This window comes from Vigna umbellata, chromosome 1, assembly GCF_029865625.1.
Source record: "Vigna umbellata cultivar VRB3 chromosome 1, Vumbellata_1.0, whole genome shotgun sequence".
Classification (NCBI taxonomy): domain Eukaryota; kingdom Viridiplantae; phylum Streptophyta; class Magnoliopsida; order Fabales; family Fabaceae; genus Vigna; species Vigna umbellata.
The window spans coordinates 98928495-98948836 of NC_142165.1; the positions used below are offsets into that span (position 1 = coordinate 98928495).

Consider the following 20342-nt stretch of genomic DNA (forward strand, 5'->3'; position numbering starts at 1 on the left):
AAAATTTCTTTTACTTTCTTTTCCATTGCATCTTTTCAATCTATTTGAGTCTTGATGTTAATAAAGAAGAAAAAATATTTTATCGTTAAAATTTTATTTAAAGTAAGTTTTTTTTTCTCCTTTATCTTTTTGGATGTTTTTTCTCTGTATCATTTGCATGTTGAAATGAGGTGTATGTACTTGCATGTGAAGTTTGATGGGAAAAAATTGGATATATGTTTATTTTGGATCGTAATAATATTTTTAGTTTGAAAAAAGTGGATATATTTAAATACATCTCAACATTTAATTATTTATGTTAGATAATTATTCAGTGAATTTATTAAAAGATTCATGTATGACATTCATAAAATATAATTGGAACAAATCATTTGCAAAGCATTCGTTTAAAATCATACTTTAAGAATTGACAAAAGAATTTAAACATAAAGAAAGGAACACTTATATGCTTTGCTTAATAATAATCCACATCTAATTGAACTAGAATAAGAACCAACACTACATGTCACTCGATTCACTTGCAAAATGAATAGAAAAGACACCAAAAGAGGAATACGTCCAAGTCCGACGCCACTTCAACGATCACGATGAGTGAAAGGAATTGTCGCTTGAGCTACCTATTAAAGATAAAACTCACGCACAATCCGCAACTCACATCAACAACATTTCAACATATATATTTCAAATATAAATGTGATAGAAGTGCAACTCTCTTATTTATAGGAAGAGAAATTACTCTCATCACATGTCTAATCACCTCATAATAAAAAAATTAAGAAGGATTATATTACAAGGTATCCACTAATTGGAATTGCAAGCTACTCTTAATGTAAAATATGCTAAAGAATATACTAAAATGTTTGCTCTAAGCTTGCTTTCTCTCAAGTGCATATGCTATAAGTTGTTAGTTTTTTAACGTGTCTACTTCATTATAGTTGCGTTGGACGAAGAACACCTTCCGTTAAGCAAGTTATTCATGTCATCGCTAGGCACAAAATAATTATCATTAAGGGTTACCTATTTTTTTTTTTTTTTATAAAGGAATGGTGAGCATTGATTCATGCTTTAAGGTTAAATCAAATTATGAAGATTATTTAGAATTTTCAGGTAAGGAGAGATACTCGGTTTATCTTAATATATCATTTTAAAATATAGTTATTTCGCTGCAACAATTTAGTTAGATAATCTTCTATTGTATGTTGAGTATAAAATGCTTTACTTGCATACGAGTATGAAGTTCTTTAGTAGAGTCAACAAGCACTTTGCCTGTGTTTGACATTCATTAAATGTATATATAATTTGGTATTAATGTGTTGCATGTAAGTTTCTTGATCATTCATTCCAAGGTTCATTTGTACCGTGTGAGTAAAATGTTATTTAGATGCATGTTGATATTGAAGTTATTGATTTGGATGTTGAACTAATATTATTTTTTATTTGTCTAATTGGAGTCTTCATTTTTCTTTTAGCGCTAAAGATAAAGTAATTTCATTATTGTATTTTTATAGAAATAATATTTTTGAGATGAGAGGGGAGTGTTGTTTGGGTTCGAGTGAGTTAATTTTGTTTTTATAGTTGTTGAAATCGAAAGTGTTTAAGCGAAGGTCTAAGTCACTATAATAAGTGTTTCTTCTAATGCTCACACTCGATTAAATTAAAAACGCTTGAATGCAAATGTAGTGTCTCAATTATTCAAATGCGTGCTTAATCTAATGTCCTTGCTCAACGAAATAAAAAAAAAATTAAGTAAATGTATTGTTTGAGTTACTACAGTGAGTGTATTGTTTAATGTCTTTTCTCAATGAATATACTGGTTTAATAACTCAAATGAGTGTTTTATCTTATTTCGTTAGAGAAACTATTTTCACTTAAATTGAGTAATATTGAATTATAAACTTGAATGATTTATTGTTTTAATTAAAGTAAGTTACGACACACACATACATGTAATGGAGATGTGAGTGACATGCTTATGTATGACATGTGATTGGAAGTCACATATTGAAATGATTTATAGACTATGACTTGATACAAAGTATTCATTATTAAAACTTATAAAGAGATATTTGACTTCATAAATAGCCTCGAACAACATGAAGTAAGACATTACTGGTGGTGAAAGATTGAAACGTAATTTATTATTCATGTGACATATTATTAGTTTTGGATTTTGAACATCTTAAACCTATTACGAATCTGTAAAACTTGAACATGTTTAAATGATAAATGCGTTGTTCTATGATGGTATATGATAAGACTTGTTTAATTGTGTGTTTAAAAGGGTGTGAAAAAATAAATGTGTTTGATAGATGGTGCGTGAGTAATTTGAATACATATACCATTTTAGAGATTAACAACTTTTGTTGGTTCACTATATATTAACTAGTTTCTACATCTATAGGACCAAAAGGAGATCAGAAAAGTAGGTATGGTGGAAGAAGATGGAATGAGGAAGGATGACAGTTTTGTTTGAACGAAGAATACATGAAGATTTTTAGTGGCAGCCATGCAATTCTAAGTTCACCCTAACTCTCAAATACTCGGGACCTTATTAACATTTTTATGCTTAGAATGTTTGTTATGGTTTAGTAATTATAATGTATAGGGATGAGCTTGAAATAAATAATGTTCAAATATTACGAGAGTTTATTCATGTGAATTTTATGTTGGTCGAATGATTTTAAATTGACTGATATTTATTGTTTGACTTAATTTCTACCTTTATGTCATGTTGCAATTCTCCCATGGACCGAGATGTATGTTGTCTTATTGGAATCATAGTGAAATTTTAGTCAATTACTAGACATATCATAAATTACGAGTGGGAAGAGGAATTCTCAGTGTAAGGATTTTAATTTTTATGTTATAACACAAGTGTATGAAATAAAAGGTGATAATTAAATTTAATTATGTAAAATCGTTAGTTTATATAGTTAGATGCTTGAAGTGTGTATGAGAATTGTGTAGTGTAGGTAATTACAGGTTTTATTAATAGTATAAATAGTTAGATTTTCATAGAGATTGACTTTGATTATGAGCTTGGTTGGTGTGTTGTAACAAAAAAGAAGAGAAGAAAAAATAAATGTCTGGACAGTTTTTTACTCCATCTCCTTTAACTTCACAAAAGATTTTTTTTATTTAAAAACATTCTTTGAATTACACGAAAGTTATTTTTAATTTTAACTTATAAATTATAATTTATATATTTTTTATTTTCAAAATACCCAATTTAAAAAGACAAAATAGAAATTTTTTTATATGGGATGCAGGAAAAAAAAGTTATGGATTCCTGATGTGATTAGATCATTTGTCCAAACAGTAGTGATTGAATCTCTTAAACTTTCACAAAAGGCAATTACTTCAGTTATTTTCTTCTTCATTATCCTCTCTTCTCCAACTTTTATTTCTCTCTCAAATTCAAAGAACCATAATTATGATTTTTCCATTTACTATAAATGCTAATGATAACTATGAGGAGAAATATTTGAATTTGAAATATGCAATAAAGAACCTAGCTCAATTATGAAAGAATCATGGTTTTGGACTTATACAAAAGTATTAAATTCTAAAATGCCACAAACTTCAAAGTTATCAAAATTAACAACTAATTCTTGAGGGTAAAAAGGTCTTTTAAACATTTCATAAAAATTCACGTGACTTCACCTAATTTTACATGCAAAATAGAGTGAAGAGATTTTGGACCATTGTAACTTTAGAGCTTCCATTATTTATACAGCTACATTTTCATTATTTTAAAATTTTATTTATATTTATTTTTATCATCTAATACGAAGTTTTATTATTAAAGAAATTGTCAGAGAAATGAATGTTAAATTATTATTTTCCTTATATCAACAATAATATATAATAAGATAAAAAGTTTGTTATAACAAAATATTAATCATGTTGATTGATTATTTTGTTTTCACGATGAGTCTGGGGGTTTAACCGTCTTTTAGTTTATGTGCATCCCTTGAAGAATTATAAAGGATGTTGGTCTGTGCATGCACTTACATAACTGCAGTGCAGGGGCACCTGTAGCCGCTCTTCTACTCAGCAATGGAAACCCTAGACTCAGCACCATCAACTCCTGTAAGAACCACTGATTCGGAGGATCAAACACCATCACCATTACCGCCATCGGTGCTCAGACTGTGGAGGCCTCAAGCGCAAAGAAATTTGAGGAACCAATGGTCACAATTGGCGTCGCTCAAAAATCGATGGTTCTCTGCTTCGTCTGCAGGAAGATCTCATGCAACTGCTCTCGTTAATTCTCATCTCTCCCAAAGGTCTTATCAATACGTTGAGTTTCATTCTATTGCCGATTTCGCATTCAAAACTAAAGACATAGGAACAGTGTGTACTTAATTGAATTTGGAACATAGGAACAGTATGAGCTTAATTGAATTTGAAAATTTGGATGTTTTCTTCCGGTGGAGCTTTTCACGGAGTTGTATCTGGCGAGTTATTTTTTTAATTAATGAGATTTTTTTTGTTTGGCCTGTAAGGTGTTTGTGGTTATGCTGTTTTGATTGTTGTTTTGTAATTGATGTAGGTACATGCCTGATATGAAATTAGGTGTTCTGAGCGATATGCCTGGTATAAGAAAGAGAGCTTGTTTGAAGCTATTTAAGCGGCAGGTATTGTTAATTTTTGTTTTATTGTCCTTCTTCAACTTCTGTGGAAAGTTTTTTTTTTTTTTCTTTTTTTGCATTAAGATTGTTTGATTTTAAGCTAGCTATTCCGAATATCACACAATGACATCAAACTCTATTTCACATTTCAATTTATCAGGGGAAAAGAAAAATCAGTGCATGGTCTTGGTTTGACAAGAGAGGTCATGGATTTAGTTTCTGATGAACTAAAGATAAAATAAACATTTTGTATTGGAATTCAAAGTAAATTGAATTTGTTTATATAATACTTGGATTCACCCTATCATGCCCTTGTGTCTACCATATAATGAATGCCGGGAGTTTGGTTGTATTCTCCCTGTTGCATCTGATGAAACTGCCAATTGTAGACTTGATAGATTATTGGTGGTAGCAGATGAACTCTTTCCAGTAAATTATCATTAGTTTGCAAAAATGCTATTTTTCATGGTTTTAGTAATTATTTTGTACATGTTTATAAGAAATAATTCCACTTTGCCTTTTGCAAATTTGTCAAAGGCCAGTTATGTATTTATTTATATCATATAGAACCTCTGTGTGTTGAGACTAATTAAATATGCAGATTTTTTATGCTGAAAGTTGATCTCTTTTACTTCTCTGTAACTTCCATTTGGACATTCAGAACACAGCATAAATGACAAGATTTAGTTCACATTGGAGCTTTATATAAGCCATATTTTGTCTGATTTAATATGAACTTTGACATCACATGTTGGTAGCGTGGCAGTGGGTTCTTTTTGTGATCAATTTCTTTCACTTATCCGCATTAACATAGGCTCTATTTGGAGCCACTAATTCTCTTTTGGCCTACCATTATAAATATTTCAATATATACTTATCCTTTGAGAAAACATAAGAGTAGTGAGCTGGACTGTTTTAGATAAGTTTCTCATGCGAAGTATGCCTTTTATTCTAGATTGAGAAGGTGAATCTGTAGTTGCTTTTATATTGCTATTTTTTTTTGTGTGTGTGTGATTTTGAATGGTGAACATAACTGTGGGTCTGAGGTTAGAGAAGTCTGGGTAGCGATATTTATGTGTGCTCTTGTTCACAATAGTGGTTGATGTGCTTAAAAAGATGTCCTCAGATATTCAAATATTTGATGTTTTCTGAATTAAAATTATGCAGAAATTTGGAAGGCCTCACTCACTTTAGGATCCCTTGGTTATAAATGTCTCATAGTGTTGATAGTTGTAAGGGTGTGTTTTTTTTCTCACTGATTATATTACCTGCAGTCAAGCATGTATGTTCTTTATTTTCATTTTCTACCTCTTTTTGATATCCCAATTTAGGGTTGGGGTTGTTTAAAATGATTAAGATTCCATGGGAGTTGTTTGTAGTCTGGAGTGGAAGAGGAGATCATCTTGGTAGTGGGAAGTTTACTGTAGGTTCAAGAACAACGGAAGTGAGATATTGGAAATCCGGTGTCCTAAAAACATTACGTTGGCTGATGTGTTTAATCATCGGGAATTAAACCCGTGACACCTCTAGGCAAACACAAGGGCATGCTGTGCTATATTTTACTTGATAAAGTGAATAATGAAATGCTATTTGTTGTCTGAGTGATATCCTCAATAGCTTGTTTTTAAAAGTAATACTCGGGATAAGGTTTTGACTAGAATGGTTGAGATGTTATTAACCTAGTTAGTATCAGTTCTCATGCAATGCAAGTTGTTGAAAGTTTATTCCTTAAGTATACAGTCCTTTTAGACACCATTTTATTTGAGTCTACTTGAAGGTTCCTATAGTAGGTATTTGAGCATAGTTGTTGGAAAAAAATACGCTCCGGTTGGCTCTCCTACTTCTCTTGGATGTTTATCTAAACATAATTTCTATCGATAAGGGGTTTAATTTTTCTCAAACTAACAAAAACACAGTGATGACAAGAGTCCTTTCTGCTTTCACAGAAAAATAGTTCATAAAAGTCAGTTATTTTTGTACATCTGTTCAGACGGATACCTTATTCTCTCGTTAATCTTATTATTCTCCTCCCATATAAATATCTTTTATTTAAAAAATAACCTTTAAAGTATATGACATCATTTTAATATCTATTTCTGTGGTTATTGTACTTGATTCAGGAACTGCAAAGGAGCAAATTATTGTTGTGTTATAAGGACATGGTATGTCACATCTATATTGTTTAATTTCAATTGGGAGCCATTGATATATTTGTACTGCAAAGAAATGTAACGGCATATTATGACATGTATTAATTACATAAGCTGCTTGATGGACTAAAATTCATTGTTGAAGCCATATAATTTTAGTAAATGAATTCCAAATTTTTGTTCAATATTCTAGTGACTCTTTAACATCTCTGTGCTTAATAAATATAGCTGTCACATACGCATGGTTAAAGTAGGCGATTGTTTTACTTAAAAATGCTGATTGTATTTATGTTTTATGTTTTATTTTTATTTTTTTGTAACTTCAGGTGGGTATTGTAAGTGACATGATCAATGTTAGCAGATCGATGAAGTGTTTCTTCAAAGGATCAAGCAGTAGTCCTCTGTTACAGTTTTCTTATAACTCTGCAGACCAGAGTGACTTTGGAGATGCTGGAGATGGTGGTGGAATTCCAGTATTTACATTTTATTCAATCACTTCACATGGTATGGCAATATTTGCTGAATAAGTAATTGATAGTTTATACAGCTGCCCAGTTGTTGAGACAATTTGCCAGTTATTTTCCCAGTTCCTTCATTTTTTTTCTGAATATATTTTCACATAAGGACGTAACTCTTTAGATCTTGCTAATAATAAGTATTCATCGTAGAATCTTTTAATCCTCGGAGGTAATATTGATTTCATTTTAAGCATTATATACTTACTAACCACAGAGTAAGTTTATGGGGAAGTTGCAACAATGAGACTGTATTTCGCAATTTTTCCTATTAAATTGGATAAAGATTGTGATATAATCCAATAAAGGGGAAGAGAAATTTTCAGAATGCATACTTTTTTTTTCTGATAGAGTTGTCAGCTGTTAGTACTATGCATTGTTAGTCAATCATTGAGGGTTTAAGTTTAGCTTAAATATTATAGATTTTTTTTTTAAGGTTTAGCCTGAATATTATAGAATTTTTCAAATTGTCTCGAGGAGTTATTCCAAATCTGAAAATAATTCAACGATAACAATGTTTCTTCCACCAAAAAATCAATTCATATCTTTTACTTTCTCTCTGTGTAACTAACCCGTAAGGGAAATAATAGTGTGACGCGTTCCCTGAAGATTATTCATGTCAATTATGCTAAAATTGCAAGGTTTGAAATCGCAGAGAAATTTGCTGAGGAATTGGTTCAGATGTTTAGGCTGGAACTGTGTTTGAAGGTGAATTGCAATTTCTGCAAAAATATTTTCATTATATATTTGATTCCTAACTTTGTTCTTACTGGGAAACTTGCATCAAATGGGCAGCGATTACTTGTTCTTGAATTTATGTCCATTGGTTATGACACTTCAGAGGTAAAACAATTGCACTGGTCAACTCAGCTTTATGACGATGAATTCAAAGATTTGACAGACTGCAATCTGTACTGTGAAGTGACTCATGGACCAGTTCCACCAAGTTTCAGGGATGGGAAGTCTGACATTGCCTCTTTAAGATTTGACAACCAACCCAATCCTGAGATTTTACAGGTATTCAATACCACGTTTGCTTGTGAATTCATTTACATTTGAGGTTTAAATATATAAAATTGATTTATTTCCATCATTTAGAAACTGCACTACGATCTGGAAATCTAAATTAGAATATGATACATTAGCCGAACTGTAAATCTATTTTAATTAGACTAAATTAGTTTTGGGGCGGAGAGGGATGTAAGCTAACATGATAAGAGTCCGGTGCGATTTTAGTAAATGCCGTTGTCTTCGCAAGGGTTCATTCGCAGTTTCTTATATACTGGAGTTTCCCATCTCTCTCTGATTGAAGAAACAATGTAATGTCGGAAATAAATTTGTGCAGTTACTAAAATTGAAAAAAAAATGAAAAGCAAGTTTGTAAGTCGATGACGTAAGAATACTGTGAATGAATACTTATGCCACTTGGAGCAGAACATGTTTTTGCTATTTTATGCATAATATAAGTTTCCTTCTTATAATATGATATTTTCTAAATATATTGTACATAACAGGTTTATTTAACAACATGGCTTGCAGAGGCAAACCTAGACACTCTCAAGTAAGATTGCGACGAAGTTCATATATGTAGTTCATGAATCTGTTTATCAGTGTCTAAAATGCTTCTAATCTCCCCCACCCTCTCCTTTCCCTCTTTAATTAGAGTGAATGAGATATTTACAGTGGTTGGCGAGGAAATGCATGTTAGCATTGTTTAAAGCTGCCGTCAACAGGAATGAGTCTTTAACATTGAGTGACATTCTTTTTAGACGTTTTCATAGTTGGCCATGCCAAAAGAGTGGTAAGAGTTGCTTATTGCTTGCTGTTGCTGTTAAAAATGATAATTATGTTATATAGATGATTAATTTTAGTCTCACAACACTAACAAATTGTGGACAGACAGGATCTTCATATGTGGATGAAATTTGTTCAAAGGAAAAATTAGCAGAATTGGTGTCTGCATAGATAATATGCTCAATATATTGCAAATATGAGGGAGGTACTAAGCTATTTTTCTATGGCGAATTTATTTTCCCCTTTAAACCCTCTAGGAAAGTTTATACATTTTGAATGTTATAACTGTATAGTTGGAAAGAACCTACAGACAACAACGATTGGGTTTTGGCTATTTGGATTTTGAACTGGATTAACTGATATGGTCCAAAAGCTGTTATGAAGAAGAAATATATTAAATAAAATGTTGGCCGAAAATTAATTTCAAAAGTATGTCGTCAATCAGTTTAATTTTTTATTTTAAAAATTGAAATTTGTAAACTGTTGTGTTTCTTTATTATATTATAGATGTAAAGTGATTAGAAGCAGGGTGTTTTGGTTGCTTTCTAAAGAAACAATGGATAACTGTCAGTGTTGTATATATATGTTTGCTTTCCAGCTTTGTCTTTTGGCATCTTCCCTTGGATGTGCGCAAGTGCGATTGGTTGAAAACATAGTACAAGTTCATTTGCGTGGTAAAAGGACGAATTTTGTCGCTGTCAAGGTCCGAGTTCATTTATTATTAGGATGATGACTTTCATGCATTCGCTGATATGAATGGTCAATTCATAATAGCATCCCAAGACGTTGACCAATCCAATTTTTCAATAATTACAATTAATGGAAACTAAGCTGTCATTGCTGAAAGATAATAACTTTAATCATGATATGATACTTTGGACCACTTTAGAAATATATGGATCAGCATCCGCCGGCGGTTCGCATCATACGAATAAAATACGTCGAACACAGGAAACATGCGCTGAATTTTTGGGACAACTGAATGAGAAACTTAAATAGTTCAAAATCTTAAATGGAACGAAAGATGCTTACGAGTGCGAATAAGACTGAAACTCAAGCCACGCACATATTAAATTCTACATATGAATCAGACAATCGACCCATATGATTTAGAACATGAAATATACAGCCTATGGTATTTTTTTGCTCAGATATTTCACTAAGTACTGAGGTTATTATATTATATTAGTACATATAAAGGAAGATGATTTAGAATTGGAATTATAGAAATAATTAAAGAAACAGTTTAAGATCTTATGTTCTTTAAAGAAAACAATTAAACATTGAACAGCTCATGCTTAAAGTAATCAGCTAAAAACGAGCCAAATGGTATGATTAAAACTAAGTAAACTGCATATCTTATCTTAATATATATACAAAAGGCTTGGAACCTGAAAACCAAGGTAAAAGATAACTAGATTGCGAAGATCTAGACATACATACATACATTCATATATAGATTGAAAAGATCTAACAGCCTCCATGGTTGGGGAGGCAATCTAGTACCATTCTTCTCCTACACTGCCAGTTGTATGGTTCTATGGCGATGAAGTGCAATAATATAAGTTGAAAGAAAACGGACCATAAACAGGATGTTGCGGAGACAACTGACCAAGAAAGATGGAAAAATGAATTAATTAATTATCAAAGTGAAAGACATTGTACCCTGTCTGGTAGATTTCTAGGCATTGGAACTGCGGTAACATATTTCTGGGGGTATGATTTTTGAGCATTTGCAGTTGAATCAGATGATGAGGTTTCTGCCCCATCATTTTGCCCCCGACCATGGAACTTGGCAAATCGATTGATCACAGAAAATCTTTCTAAATCCTGACATTCCAATCTCAAGTCCAAAATTGAGGCTCTGCTATCCAATCTGCATAATCAATATAAAAATTGTTAAAAAAAATAAGCAAAAGGATCGAAAAACCAAAGCAACAGACAGAAAGAAAATAATAACCAAAACTTAAAAACAAAGCAGTATATGTGTATGAGATATTGCAGATATCATCATTACCAAGAAAAACCAAAAAATAGGTGGTGCATACTGTTATTTAAAAAAGTTTAGTAAATTTACAGTCCATCAGGAGAGGCATGTTAATATCATTGATATAATAATTTTTCTTCTTCTATGCTTTCTAATCTTGCAGTTTACATGAGATGAGATACATGTTTAAAAGTTCAGAAACTGAAAACTTCTACCATCATAAACACACTTGGTTTTTTCTACACTAACAATAGAAATATGAACCTTTCCACACTAATACAAGTGGAAACAGGATATCCAACCTAAATTTCCAGAAATGACCTGTATGTGTATTTCACAAGCAACTGAACCCATTCCTCATATAAAGAAGAAAGTAAAATGGTCTGAAAATATTCCATATTTGAACGTGTCAAATAATTGTTCTACCGAAATTATTACTACTGAAGAACATTAAAAGGCCACGACTTATTAAACTCATTATTTATTCAAGACACAATAGCAAAGCACCTATTCATCTGTATTCATACACAAATGACCCTGCATATGAAATCTGTTACCCACACAGACCACAGTATTGGCCAAGGCCATGAGAAAAATAAACACTGATAGTACCTCAATATATCATTTTCCAGTTTTCTCGCTCTACTATCGAAGTCTTCCACTTTCAAATTGTACTGGTCAAATTTCGCAGATGCTTTAAGCTTATCGGGCAGGCTACAGAATACACCAGTAAGAAAATTAATGGTTGATATAACATATCTGAAACATGGAATCATGCATGTATGGTAAATATTAAGGGCTTTTAGGGAGCTTATTTCAGACTATCATAAGGTTCGTGCATGTGTTTGGTCAAGCTTATGAAGTAGCTAATGACTCTTCTATGAGGTCTTTTTGGCTTATTTCAGTATGCTTTGTAGTGAAGCTTGTACAAATAAGCTTGTTAATAAATGCTCAACTACGTTGTTCACTCATTGATCAAATTTCCCATTTAAAAAAGAATAAAAAAATCTTACATGCTTTTGCTTCCAGGGGACATGATTGTGTCATTTCCTGTTTGAGAGATGGAACTGCATGCATCTCCTAACACTAATCTAGCAACAGAGTAGACCAAACTTTCATAATGCAACTTGACATCTGCAGAGAGAACTACAGCAGGAGGGGGATTAAGTAGTTGCTGCATAAGCTGTGTCGTCAACACAAGCCTTCTTTTGGACTTCATTGGCACATCTTCAATTAGTTCAGCTTCATCCTCAATCTAAAGTCATATACGAGCAGCATGAACTTCTAGTAGCAAATGAATTAACATATTTAGTTTAGATTGATTTAATTATGAACAAACCTTCTCAACCAATCTATTTGCAGCTTGGGCCCAGTCTAATTCTGCCACACTGCCAAGTAGTAAAGAACCTCAATCTCAGAAATTAGAAGGCAAAAACACACTGATAAATGTAAAACAAGATTATATATATATATATATATATATATATATATATATATATATAGAGAGAGAGAGAGAGAGAGAGAGAGAGAGAGCAAAAGTATGAGGCATAAAATACTTCTAAGAAACTAAAAACAGATCTAGCAAAGATTAAGGACCTTTTGTAACTTCTAGTCATCAGAAATACTAATAGAAAATTATAAGTGCATTAAATCTACATTTAGTTAGCTCATTTTATGTTAAGAACCTAAAATCAAAATCATAAGCGAACTTGGGACTGAGTTGTTTTCTGTGAAATAATCTAAGGCAAGAAAGTGGGATAAATCACATCATTTTGTCAATCACCTGATATCTTGAAGCCTTTCACCCTGACTCAGCTCTTTATGCCATGGTATAAGTTCAGATGCGGAACTTTTACGCTTCTTTGGTCGCATACTAGATGACAAATCAGGTTCAACTGCAGGAGGAAGTAATGACTGAGAAGGCAGATGCTCATTCGAAACCGAAGTAAGCATGGGATTTTGCCCAGCATCATTGAGACTATTAGCTTGCTCCATTGAATTAGTAAGATGCAAACTACCAGATTGGTTCCTCATGATTAAAGGCTGCTCCAAAATCTTTGGTGGAGTCATTGTTCGCATATCATACATTTGCAACATCTTACCATTTTTAAAAGTTCCATACTGCTCAAACCACGACGGAGCCATCTGAGGATTTATCACAGAATGCTCACTTCCAACAGCAGTTACTTTGTTATTATTACCAACATTAAGAGCATTTCTCTGACCATATCCAATGACCTCCTGAGAAGATGCATTAGTATCTCGACGAGCATCACCCACCTTTGTTGAAAAGTTTACCAAGTTCGGATCTGATGGTGGCACTGAAGAACTATTATCTGACACATCTTTGACTATGTTATTGTATCCATACGATTGTTGTCCACGGTTGGAATCTATCTGTTGCTTTTCCATCATATTATCTGAAACCTTGAATCTCTTGACATCCCGGTTACTAGGATCAATCTCCACATTTTTCATGGACTGAACTTGATTTAGCATAGAGACATTCTGATGCAAGAAATTATTTGGTCTTAAAGATCGGCCAAAATCTTCAATATCTTTAGAGGTAGCAGCTGGGCTTGATTGAGGTGCATCAGAAGTATATTTCACATGTTCCTTCGTGTGTGAAGCATTTGCAGTCTCTTCAACAGCATCAACACTCTCAGACAACACCTGCTGCACAGAAAGGTTACCATCATTCTCTGAATCTTCAATACCTGGCTTCTGTGGTCCTGTTGTCGTCTCATAAATATTATTTGGTTGGGGATGGGATGGAATCTTCAAAGCATTAGGATGTTGCTTGCTAGAAACACTTGTCCATACATTGTGTAATAATTTTGAATGGGCACCCTGTGGAGATGTTGTAACAGAAGAATGAGGAGCAATGCCAGCTTCCATTGCTGAAGATTTCATGAAAGGATCTCCAGCACGGATTTGATTCATACTATCCATCTGGGACATCTCCTGAGCAGATTGCAATTCAGATTGACTAGTTTGAGCTCTTTCACAATACTCATCTACTTGATTACTGGAAGCAGTCCGATCAAAAAACATTGCATTATCAGATTGGGTGTTTGCTACTTGTCCACCAAGATTAGCCACGTTCTGATTTTGAGTATGGATCCTTGGAAAAGGAAAGCCCGCAGCAAAACCCTGTGGAATATTTCCCAGTGCACTGTACTGTGAGGCTTTGTCAAATAGTTGTCCTGAGGAACCTACGTTATTTCTAAGCTCGTGAGGTGACTCTCGAGGAGGAAAAGTATGAGTAGCAGACAACCAAGTAGGACCCTTATCCCCTGTCTCAGATGCAACATGTTGTGGTGTGGCATGAGATGATGTCATAGGAAGCCTTTGAGTGGGAGGAGCCAGTTGCAAACCAAAGCCCTGAGACAAAGAACCTTGATTTCGTTGAGGATGTACAGAAGACCCATCCGAAGATTCTGCATCCATCACCCTGGAAGATAAAGGGCGGTTAGAAGTGCTTGTGTTTGTTGCAATGCCATGCTCCCTTGACTGATCCACTTTATGAAGAAGCTCAAGAATATTTTGACTACAATAATTTAACAAATAAAACAAATTGTTGAGCTAAGGTCACCATGTACGTCATGGAAGAGTAGAGTTGTAGGCAAACAAAAGAAAGAGACACAAGTAAAACAGGGTTTTAGTACCCAATTAGACAGAAGCAAGCATATGAAAAACCAAAACAAACACAAGTCATGGTTACAAAACAAACAATAATTTAGAAGCAAATCGTATGACACACTAAACTTTTTAGGTCAACAAAACCAACAAAATTTTCAAATTCAACTACCTGGGCGAGGCAGTCTTGTTCGAGGCATAATTACCAACACTTCTATCATATGTAGTCAATGTTTTGGGTATATGACCAGATATCATGCTTTTTGAAGCATTGTCATCTATAGGTTTTGAGTCAACCTGAAAAGCATATGTATATTCCTATGTCAAATTCCAAAGTATTGAACTTTTTGATTGTGCAATGAATAGAGAAAACTTTGAGCAATCAATCTAGTCACACTTATAATAAGGGCAAAGTCCTAACATTACCTTCTCTGTTTCATTATAAATCCCATCAGAATGACTGTATTTTGACTGGCCAGGATGGCTTTGGTCCTGACCTTTAAATCCTCCTATTGGTTGATGTGGTGTAGGCTGTGAATTTAAAGCATGTTTATTTCCATAAGGTTCTATGTCAACACCGCCAACCCCCGTTGGGTGATACTGAAATTTACGAGTTACAGGAGGTCTTCTATTTCCCTGCCCAGAAAACTTTGGACTATGCAAATCACCATCAAAACTGGGACTTTCTCTCAAACCACCAGTTCTATGATGTGAAGAATTAGAAGCAAGACCATCCACTGATTTATCCTTTTTGTTAAAGTTTTCCATATCATGTGCCTCTCCTTCTGACTTTTCATTCTTTAATGATTCCAAAACTAAAGGATTCTTCTCCAAATGATGCCTATATTTTCCTGCACCTTCATTTCTTCTATAGCTACCCACAGAATCTGTCTGTCTCCACACATCAACATTAGGGAGCTGATGGTTGCTTTGCCTGCTGACCCATGTAGCACCTGAATTGGGTATGCCAGCAATGCCATTAATACCAGAATCATCCCCACAAACCTGCATATTACCTGAAGACTTTGCATGTTCCAACACACCAGACGAATTTGTATCAGAATCAGGTTCCCACATTGCAGGAACCTGATTCATATCCTCTTGCACAGCTTTGTCATGATGAGGCTGCAAAACACTTTCACTTTCACGGATCTTTATACGAGAATTGTTACTAGGAGTGGGTGATTTAATAGCATTCCACCCATTAGATCTATTGAATTGCTCACCCCTACTATTAGGGGATGACAGTGTCTGTTGATGGGACCAAGAACCTGAAATAACCTTATCATTTACTTCTAAGCCTGAGGTATTAGCAGCATTCCCATAACTATGACTCCCCTCTGCAATTGGTTTTTGTTGAGGGCTGCAATCTAACCATTTTCCTCGTTCTAAAAACTGTGGAATTGATCTTTGAGAAGAATCAGTCTGTAACCTGTCTTGCTGTTCCTGTGCAGTATCAGCACCTGACTGATGAAATCCAGGAAGACCAGAATAGTTTACAGTGGTACTGGGCCTGCTGCTGAGATCATCAGGCCGTAGAAAAGGCCTTGAATTTATATTGGGTGTTGACTGCAAGTTATTCTCAGCCCACACTGATTGCTGTTTGCTGCTATCCATGGTTGATGGCCGCTCAGTCCCAGAACGTTCATTATTCCGGAAACTTAGACCACTCCATTCTTCCTGTATACCCATTTCACTACCAGAAGTTTCAGCTACAGCAGACTGCATAAGTGCACTCCAACTCCCACTCTGAATTGATGGAACTCCACCTAAACTATCTGCGCCGTCCAGCATACTGAAACCAATTCCATCCCATAGGCTGTCATCTGAACCAAATAAAATCTTCTCTTCTGTTGGATCTAGGGTAGCCACATTCTGTGAAGAAGGAACCTGCACTACCACCTTGTCCTGAGAAGTGTCAGAAGAACCACCTAGCTCTTGCCTCCCATTAAAATCTTCAATTGGTACATCTCTTTGCTCGGAATTTACTTGCTGCAAGTTATCCATATTTAATCCACTGTTTATACCTTGAGCAAGAGAACCAAACATACTTTTTCCATGAATATCCTGTCTTGAAACTGAATTCCCATCATTTGTGTTAGTTTGATCCGAAATTGAAGCATATTGATGAACTGGAAATGAATGGCCACTGGCTGATATGTGTGGCAATGCTGGTTTGTCACCTTGAATGCGAGAATACTGATGTTGGATAGGAACCTGAGACGCAGCAGGCTTATCTGCCTGAACATGAGAATACAGGTTGGGTCTTGAGCCAGAAATTGGAAGTCCGTACAGAGACTGCTCTCCCTGATTAGGAACCAAACCCATCAGGCGCAGTTGTTCAGGAGATAACACAAGTCCATTAGAGGACCCTTGCATAACTGCAGATGCACCATGCGGGAGCCAATTTGCATTAGGCATAACTTCAGGCTGCTGCCACACAAGGTTAGGCGCCTCATTGATGGGAATGCCATTAATAAGGGATGCAGAATGGCCTGCAACTGTCTGTTTTGAAATGGAGGCCGCTGGATTCATAGAACTCTGTTGCCTAGCTTCTAGTTGATGAAGTTGTTGCTGCCTTTGAAGTTCTTGCATCTGGTTGAGCATTGCTTGCTGTTGCAAAAGCTGCATGTCATTCATCCCCGACTGCTGTCTAGGAAAAGACTGAAGCATCCCTGAATGCCGACCACTCATTTGCTGTTGACTTCCAAAAAAATCATAATTAACAGGAGACTCCGATGCATCAGTCCTAGTCATGTGTTTCTTATAATGTTCAAGACCAGGTCCTTGTTGTGACTCTAGTACAGACATTCCTCTTGACAGATTTGACATGCCATGCAAATCAGCCTCTGTATCCATTCCCAAAATATTTGCTTCATTTTGCCTTGACTGAAAAACCTGATGTCCCTGCATATAGCCATTTACAGTTGTCTGTTGGTTCGGGAGTTGATTCCTGCCAGAGTCAGGCCTCAAATTTGATTGTGCCAGGTTCAAACTATGTCGTAAATGTGGTGTGCTAGTGTGTCCCTGCTCAAAATCTTCGTACAATAACACAATTAGTAATGGAGGGAAAGATAATCAAGTTATAACATACAAATTATGTTGAACCAGTAGAGATTTGTCAAAAAAAAACGTAAATGCAAGTGAATGTACTGTCATTAATAAATAAGTGAGCTATTATAAAATAGGAGAATTTGACACCTAGTTCTACCTGATTGCTGTATACTGAAATTCTTCAAATTGGAAATAAAAGGAGCACCAGTTGGTCTCTGGCTACCAGCCCACAAATTGTTGCTTAGACCTGGCCAGTTCCCGTCAACTGCCTGTGAATGATACTGGCCCTGGGACAAGTTCTCTTGACCAAAAAAATTATGGACCCTGTCTCCTACTTCGTTTCCCGGCATAGATAACTCAGCCCACAAATTTTCAGAAAATAACTATTTATAAGAAAGTGTACTAAAACAAGGAAGATAAAGAAAAAGTTCCTCCAAATATTATGTTGTCCAAAAATACACCTTTGAGCTACAATCATTTAATCCTGAAAATTATTAAAGGAAAAGAATTAGAGTGCAAGAAAAAATCCATTTGAATATATTTATTAATAGAATATTGTGAAAACATAACATAAAATAACAACTGACATCCCATGCAAGATGTCATAGTTGATCACTATTGATCAAGTATCGCACAGAATACCGAGGATTAATGCAAAATAGTGAGATGAAAAAATTAGTACACACAAAAAAAAGAAAAAATACACTATAATGCAAGAATAGACTTCCAGGAATGAACACTTATGTGATAATCATGGTAATGCGCAACGAAATTGCCTATCAAAAAAGAAACCCTATAACTTCTATTTGTTTGTGGGTCAAACTTTTGGACTACAACTTCTTAACTGAACAAAAACAGATAACTTAACAGTATCAAATCATTTCTTGAGCCTTTTTTATTCGACAGGATTCTCTTTCTTACTTGCATTGGAACAATTATACTAGCTTATTATTGAAAAATTACTTAGGTTCAAACAGAAATTATCCTCCTCAAAAAGCATCCACTTATAAAAAGGACTTCTTCTTTCTGGACAAATGTGTCACTAGCACTCACATATAAATAAATAAATATATAAAATATGCTTAGCCTGAAACTCTTTGGCCAATTGAAGGATTGGTGCACAAAAGGAATCAAAGTGGCGAATATTTAGAGGCTGCAACGACTTCCCAATCAACCATAGTAATGAAGCTCGAGAAAGCAAGAAAAAACACACTTTTAAAAGTTAAATGTATAATCAAGCATACTTCCTCCAAATTAATGCGTTGGCAAAACCAGAGCTATGCAGTAAATGCGAATAAAGTCCCACTGCGAAGCTTCTGCTTTGCATTCCCCATATGCACCATCATCTTTCCTATTTATAAATGCATGTGGCTTTAGTAATGGCATTCGATATTACTATTGGCGTTTTCACATACTCACGCCCCATAATTTGTATCTTGTCGTCCTCAAGACATCTGAAAAATGCCTTGCATTTACGGAAACTGGCAGTTATTTCTCAAAATTTAAAGCAAACTCCAACTATTTGGAGAATGATAACCACAAATATCCAGACAAGTGAACTTATCCAAGATCTTCAAAACAGCTAGTCTCTCAAAACTCTCCCCTTTAGTTCTGCACATACACGTACTCATCAACTATAGCTATTAAAAAGTGGCTCAGCACAAAATTCCATCATCTCTGCTTCCGGTTCCAAGCTCATATTGCACCCCCAAGGATAGAATCCGCAACCAATCTTCAACACCTATCCTAAAGTTAACCGAATATAATCTCCTTGAACAAATCACTTACGTGAATCAATTTGTCAGTGGAAGAAAGTCTTTCAATTCACTTACACACGGTCTATAATAAGGTTATATTAGTATGCCAAGAATTCACACTATCTTGCCTAATACCGTATAGACCTAGAACTAGAAACAGGGTGATTGAAGCAACCAAAAACGAAAATCCAAAATCAAATTCGCACAATTCACCTGAGCTGAAACATTCTCACTTCTAAAAGGAATGAGAGGAAGCTAAGCAATCAACACGCAATTACTATTCCCCTTTCCCAACACTCCCATCAGCTGAGTTCGTCTCAAAACCGAAAATCGCTCGAAAATCTAAAAACTAGGACCGAAACGCAAAAGATCGGAAGCGCGGCACAATTCGAGCTCCCAATCAGCATTCAAATTGATGAAACAACACAAAACGAGTGCACATGCCGGCGAATTGGCGCCCAACGCGAAAAGCCAGAGATGCAAGCACAGATTTGGTTTTTCTTTTCATTTGTTTAATTTTCTCAAATAAAGGGTTCCTATAGAAAGAAGGCTAGGGTTTTGAGAGATAGAAAGATAGCCCGTGAACTCACAGTGAGATTGAGAAGGCTCCATTGAAGCTCCAAATTGATCCCGCGAGAGTGTCGAAGAAGCAAGCGTTAGGGTTTGAAGCGGTGGGAAGCAGAAGAAAACAGGACTCTCTCAGCTCACACAGATAAAGTGATCGAAATAGTGCGAAATTTTCAACGAACACAGCAACAACACTCAGGCTCGGCCCCAAGGTGAGGCTCGGTGATCCGAAGCTCGTTGCTTCG

The 20342-nt window shown here is 34.8% G+C and overlaps 2 protein-coding genes across 4 annotated transcripts; one reads left to right on the forward strand and one right to left on the reverse strand.

Annotated features, from left to right (window-relative positions):
- The first annotated feature begins 3997 nt into the window (after window positions 1-3997).
- Window positions 3998-9617, forward strand: LOC124820289 (uncharacterized). Of its 2 annotated transcripts, none has more exons than XM_088105054.1 (9): window positions 3998-4289; window positions 4556-4640; window positions 6755-6796; window positions 7111-7288; window positions 7955-8007; window positions 8095-8316; window positions 8814-8860; window positions 8963-9100; window positions 9203-9617. In XM_088105054.1, exons 1-8 carry the CDS (start codon window positions 4060-4062, stop codon window positions 9015-9017), a joined length of 912 nt encoding a protein of 303 aa, XP_087961180.1. In that variant the 5' UTR covers window positions 3998-4059; the 3' UTR covers window positions 9018-9100; window positions 9203-9617. The 2 variants fall into 2 exon arrangements, with proteins under 2 accessions (XP_087961180.1, XP_087961179.1); XM_088105053.1 differs by having other exon boundaries at window positions 3999-4289; window positions 9199-9617.
- Window positions 9618-10425: 808 nt separating this feature from the next.
- LOC124830856 (uncharacterized) lies at window positions 10426-20342 on the reverse strand. Of its 2 annotated transcripts, none has more exons than XM_047304705.2 (9): window positions 20121-20342; window positions 17931-18257; window positions 15146-17757; window positions 14892-15016; window positions 12864-14534; window positions 12420-12468; window positions 12094-12335; window positions 11693-11794; window positions 10426-10969 (listed from the first exon to the last, which is right to left on the reverse strand). In XM_047304705.2, the coding sequence occupies exons 2-9, from the start codon at window positions 18121-18123 to the stop codon at window positions 10738-10740; spliced, it is 5226 nt and encodes a 1741-aa protein (XP_047160661.2). In that variant the 5' UTR covers window positions 18124-18257; window positions 20121-20342; the 3' UTR covers window positions 10426-10737. The 2 variants fall into 2 exon arrangements, with proteins under 2 accessions (XP_047160661.2, XP_047160660.2); XM_047304704.2 differs by having other exon boundaries at window positions 12864-14630.